At 32.0% G+C, this 6,119-nt stretch overlaps 1 protein-coding gene across 2 annotated transcripts in view; it reads left to right on the forward strand.

The window, feature by feature from the left end:
* The window catches only part of brd1a (bromodomain containing 1a), a 28,225-nt gene extending 23,595 nt beyond the window's left edge, over positions 1-4,630 (forward strand). For both annotated transcript variants that reach the window (XM_016541554.1, XM_016541555.1), the window contains exons 12-13: positions 2,173-2,327; positions 4,197-4,630. In XM_016541554.1, the coding sequence (XP_016397040.1) occupies positions 2,173-2,327; positions 4,197-4,380 (339 nt within the window). In that variant the 3' untranslated portion in view covers positions 4,381-4,630. The remainder of the gene's footprint in view (positions 1-2,172; positions 2,328-4,196) is intronic.
* Positions 4,631-6,119: the final 1,489 nt, after the last annotated feature.

Consider the following 6,119-nt stretch of genomic DNA (forward strand, 5'->3'; position numbering starts at 1 on the left):
ATTCACGGCAACCCATCAAAATAAAAGTCGGGTTTGATTTGAAGACATTGTGCCTATAACTATTTTTCAGTAGAATGTACATAGCCTACTACTACTATTAATGAAACAAACATTATTTTTTAAGGAATAATCACACAAAACATTTCTTCCATGTTTTAATTTTAATAGTAAATTCCCTTTGTTTGCCCAAAAAATCTTGTTTAATTTAATTTATCATTTATCTTTTAATTATTGAAAATTAAGCAAACAAGAATAATTAGACATGCTAAAACACAGAATTTGGTAACAATAAAATATATTAATAATATGGTGCGAAAAAATAAAACATTTCATAGGGCCCTAAACATGTAATTTTTGTTAAACTTTTAATAAATTGATGTGAAAATTTATAAGTTTCATGATTTTAATTAATAAGAATAAAAGACTATTTTTCCCTATATATTTCATCATTGAGGATTTCTTTAAAAAAAGTCAAAATCTTGTCTCGTCTCATTCTCGTGAACCCAGTCTCGTGTCTCGTCTCGTGAGATAAGTGTCTCGTCACACTCGTCATTATTTCACACTTTTTCTCTGTAATTTGCCATTCTTTTCAGATTTAAAATTTGTATTATTTTTATTTATTTTTTTTGCTGAAATTTGCATTCCAGAAGCAAATAATTGATCCCTTGCTTTCTATCTTTAAAAAAAAAATGAAATAAACCAGAATTCACTGCATGTAAGCCTGTTAGGGGGGTTTCTCCTAGTTAGGCTACTGTCATAGAATCCAGGTTTAGAAAAACATTAGCTCTGATTATATGCTCTCTTGGCTGAATTCTGTGAATGCAGCAGTGTATTTCATTCATACATTCATACATACATACATACATAAAAAAATAAAAAAAAAATAATAATAATAATATTAATATATTTTTTGAGTCACAAGCACTATCCACTAATGTCCATGCACAACCTCTGCATGCAGCCTGAATGCATGTGCGAGTGATTTGAACACTAGATAGTGTGCATGTGCTAAACATGTCAATCCACACTCACAGTCAGTGGACTATCATTTGAAAGGCCTGTGGATAAGATGGAATATCAAGTACAAAAGTGCGCTATTAGAATAATAATAATTTTAAAAAAAAAGATCTCGAGAGCAATAGATCACATAGAACAGGGGTGTCCAGTCCTGCTCCTGGAAGGCCACTATCCTGCAGAGTTTAGTTCCAAACCCAATTAAACACACCTGAACCAGCTAATCAAGGTCTTACTAGGCATACTAGACACATCCAGGTAGGTGTATTGAAGCAAGTTGGAGCTAAAATTTGCAGAACAGTGGCCCTCCAGGAACAAGTTTGGACACCCCTGTGTAAGGGAAACAGGTAAATTTAGCTCAAAGGGAATCTGGACAGAATCACTGTTTTACGGCTGATCACTGAGTCGGCCAGCGATTCATTGAACGAGCCGTATAACATCAATTCTGCAATGGATATTAATATCCAAAGTAAAGTGAAAACACTATTTATTAGCACAGTAACAAGATCGGCAGTTTAAGACATTAACTTGTAAGCACAAAACACAAGATACTTCTCTTTTCAATATAAATAAGGCTTTATTAGATAAATCTAAGACATATAAACTAGTCTTCATGCCTGCATTTCTGATCGGAGAAACGATAAACAACAAGCGCTACTCTACATTGCTCAAAACTCGTGTTTGAATCCGGCGGCAGCAACAATACTACAGCAAGAATAAAATTTACGCCTTCTTTCTTTGCGTAAACATTTGGGCGGTGTTATGCAACGTAGACATGTGGGGGCATGTTTAAACGAGGTGTTTTAGGAGGGTGTGGACAAGTCTTTACTTTATAAAGAATATCTCTTTGGGTTTGAGACTTTAGTCTTTGCAACTTTAGGGATCTTACCTATGCATGAACAGCTTGTAACACTCCAAAGCGAAAGGAAAACTTGAAATCGCATCATATGACCCCTTTAATAACAAGTGAAAGGTCATTGTAAATCGTGTGTATAACCCAAGTAATATGAAATCGCATCATATGACCCCTGTAATAACAAGTGAAAGGTCATTGTAAATCGTGTGTATAACCCAAGTAATATTTATAAACAATGACAGTCATTTTACTTTTTTTAGGATTGTCCTCATTTTCTGTAACATGTTTTTGTTTTATTAAAGATCATAGACCCTCACATGCCACGAGTGGGGTGCCAGCACAATGGAGTCTCTATCCCAATGCCCCCGCTGGACGTTCTACGGATTGGAGAACAGTTGCAGTACAAGTCAGAAGAGAAACTTTACCTCGTTCTCTTCTTCGACAACAAACGTAGCTGGTGAGATTTAGAGGCTAATTATTGGTGTTTGCCAAGTCAAACATAACTATTATTATTGCTGGTACTTAGAGATTTGAGCAAACTAAGCTTTGAACATCTGAAGTTAACTTGTAACTTTTCCTTTTTTGTACTACAGACCATGATAACCATTTAACCTTGTATTCTGTTTTGACACCAAAATGTTACATACCAGTTAAAATTCATAATTCCAGTTTTGATAGCAGAAAAAATTAAGTCTTATTAATTGTATTAATTAAAAATTCAAACATTAAGGACAATTAAACAGTCAGTGATAAACTAAGAGAAAATAAACAAATTACAAGCAACAGCACAAATGCAATAGAACAAAGATACAAATAAAAAACGGATGTTCAGGTAAGGTTACCAGAAGTAGGTATTGCAATTGGGCAGTGTTGCCAAGCTGATACTGCATGTCAGCAGCATAGATTTTATAGCATGCATCTGTATATGTGCAATCCACTAGTTCAAACATACCTGTAATGGATTTGACAAGTGGCAAGTCCAAGTCTGCATCCATGCAACACAGAACTCAACAGACCAACAGCAAGCCTTGTACAAGTCGGAAAAGTACATAATAAAATATGAAGAGCTTAAATAAAAGGAGTTATAGTAATTTTTCTACTTGCATTTAGCTGGCTGAGTGCACATTCAAGTCAATTGATTAAATCACAAGAGCGTAGTGACTAACGTATTTAATATTGTGAGAGCTGAATAAAAAGAAAAGCAAAGAACATGTAATAGATTAACAATTTTGTGATGTATAAGGTTTTTTTCCAGTGTAGCCCAATTGCAATTTCTAATGTAGCTGAAAGCAGATGAAGGAAACTCATTTGCATTTATTAAATGTTTAATTATTTAATCTTCAATCATTTAAAGAAAACAGTAATTAGTAATTTGATTACAATTTTTAAAAAAATTTTTAATTAAATGCCTAATTAGGTTTTTATTTGCCTAATTCTCTGAGACACTACTGGCAAAAATAGTTTTTTTAATACATCTGTCAATTTTGAGATTTTGGGCTTTTTGGCTTTTCATCAAGTATTTTTACAGACTAATGGAAAGAGAACATCCAAAATACACTTTAGTGTTTAGTTTATGGCATTTTATCTATTTGAGTCTGTAGATTTAATTTATAATTCATATCTTTAAAGGCCGTTTTCTCAAAATGAGATTTTTCTCCTGCAAAAAAAACTACAAAAATCTATACTTCAGTAGCTGTTAAATACACTTTACAATTTTATTCCAATCTGTATTCTGAAGGTTTTATAGAGGAGTTCACATATAACTTGCCTGATTTTATACAATATTTTGTTCATTAAAAAAAATTGTGATTGTTTTTTTCTGGCTTTTGACAGTATTTTTTGACAGTATTAACAATACTACAGCAAGAATAAAAGATTCTAGTAGGAAGTAGGAAGATTTGGGAATACTTTTTAAACAGTATGTCAGTTATTTTAGTTGGTATTACAACTGTTGATTGAATTGTCCTTTTTTATTTTTTTTATAAATTAATAAATTAGGTAGTTATGTCTTGAGTTTATTACAATAATGGGGTGGTAAAAAGAGATATCTTTTAATAACCTTTGACTCTAATATGTCAACACAATGTAACAATTATTTTGAACCTGGCTTCATCCAGTGTTCAGGTTTTTGTTTTAGAAATCTATGCAAATTAGTGCATATTTAATTAATGACATAATTTACACATAACATTTCAGAAAATTTGTAATACAGAAAATGTTTGCAGTTCTTAATGTAATCAATCAACTAGGGAGGTATAGTGATATCTATTATTATAATTTTTTCCTATTCATTTATTTGATTGTGTGTGTTTTTTACCTTGTCCAGGCAGTGGCTTCCTAAATCCAAGATGGTTCCTCTCGGTATTGACAAAACCATCGACAAGATTAAAATGATGGAGGGCCGCACCTCAGCCATCCGCAAGGCTGTTCAGACTGCCTTTAACCGTGCCATGAACCATCTGAATCGAGTCCAAGATGAACCTATTGTGATGTTCAGTGATGTTGACTAAGACTGGCAAATGCAGACACATTTCAAAGCCTTACTAATCGTCATCCCTGACTGGCACCTGCTGTGTGACTTCTGTATTTTGTTTTACTCCATACCTGCCACTCCTGTCTCATTTGCACATAAGTCTCTAATCAGTTCTGTGAATAATGTAAATCGCTTATCACTAACTTATTCTTCAGATTTACTGTAATGGGTACTGTACATAATTTTTTTAATAGTATTTATACATTTTCGTGAATTATTCCCAGCATAATAACTAAATAATGTAAATCGCTTATCACTAACTTATTCTTCAGATTTACTGTAATGGGTACTGTACATAATTTTTTAAATAGTATTTATACATTTTCGTGAATTATTCCCAGCATAATAACTTATTGATGTTGGAAAAAATTGACAAAATAAATTGTGTGAAACTAAAGTAAAAGAATACTGTAATCAGGGCTGGAACATGATGTGAGAGTACTTGCTTTTTTTGTGTTTAAATTATTGAAGTTTGTACACACAGGCTTTTATTTGGCATTGTATTTGAAACCTAAGAATGTTTTTACAACAATTTTAACCTATTTTGATGTATTATATAACTAAATATATAACTTTGTCTTTGCATATTAGTAAGTCATGTTGTTATGAAAAACACAAGTGTGTTATTCTGATATTCTAATGAAACCAAAAAAGAAAAAAATGCTGCCCAGACTTTTGTTTGTGTTGAGTGAATGGTTTTGGTTAAACTTTTTTTTCTTAAATGTTTGTATTTGTATGTGGGAACTCCATAATGGCTGTAGGATACTGTACTTGTACTGGTGTTTGTTAATTGTGTTGGGTGGTATGTTTATTCACTGGGGAAAGGATAGAATATTTTACTGGACTTAGGAGTTATTCTTTTTTTTTTTTTTTTTTTTTTTTATTCAGACCCTGTTTACATTGACTTCTTTAATTTAGTTTTAATCTGGGTTGTAGTAGGAAGATTTGGGAATACTTTTTAAACAGTATGTCAGTTATTTTAGTTGGTATTACAACTGTTGATTGAATTGTCCTTTTTTATTTTTTTTATAAATTAATAAATGAGGTAGTTATGTCTTGAGTTTATTACAACAATTACTCTATATTAATATGTACTGTATAGTATATAATATTATTTGCATGGCACTTTAAAGCAACTGTATGTACATTTTTTTACTTGTAATATCAGTTTCCAAATCTGTTTCTGTTAAAAAAATCAGCTTCCGTTTCTTTTCCACTCTATACACTAATTACAACAGACACTGAAATCAACTTAACTGTAGGGGGCTCCAAAATCATACATACAGGGGCTTGGTACTGATGTTACATGGCGTTTCTATGCTACGCTTAGTTTGTTATGGACAGAGCTAGGTAGTAACTGATTACATGTGATCTGGATTGTGTAATCAGATTCCAAAAATTAAGTACTTGTAATTAGATTAAAGATTAAATTAAATTTTAAAATACTCGTAATCAGACTGCAGTTACTTTTTATGGATTACATGATTACATATTTACACAATAGCAATAATTTATTGATGATCCCTCATTCCTCTGTTTCATCTTTTAAATTTTCCTTTTTAAAATAGCCTACTTATATACAGAGGGCCTCATTTATAAAATGTGCGTAGGCACAAATTTGATCTTAGTGTGTGCGTACACTAAAATCCACGGCAACGTTCATATTTATAAAAACGGTCTTTGTAGTGGAAAAGTACTTACCGCCACGTCAGGGTC

The sequence above is a fragment of the Sinocyclocheilus rhinocerous genome, unplaced genomic scaffold (genome assembly GCF_001515625.1).
Source record: "Sinocyclocheilus rhinocerous isolate Xijiao unplaced genomic scaffold, SAMN03320098_v1.1 scaffold1661, whole genome shotgun sequence".
NCBI classification, from domain to species: Eukaryota; Metazoa; Chordata; class Actinopteri; order Cypriniformes; family Cyprinidae; genus Sinocyclocheilus; species Sinocyclocheilus rhinocerous.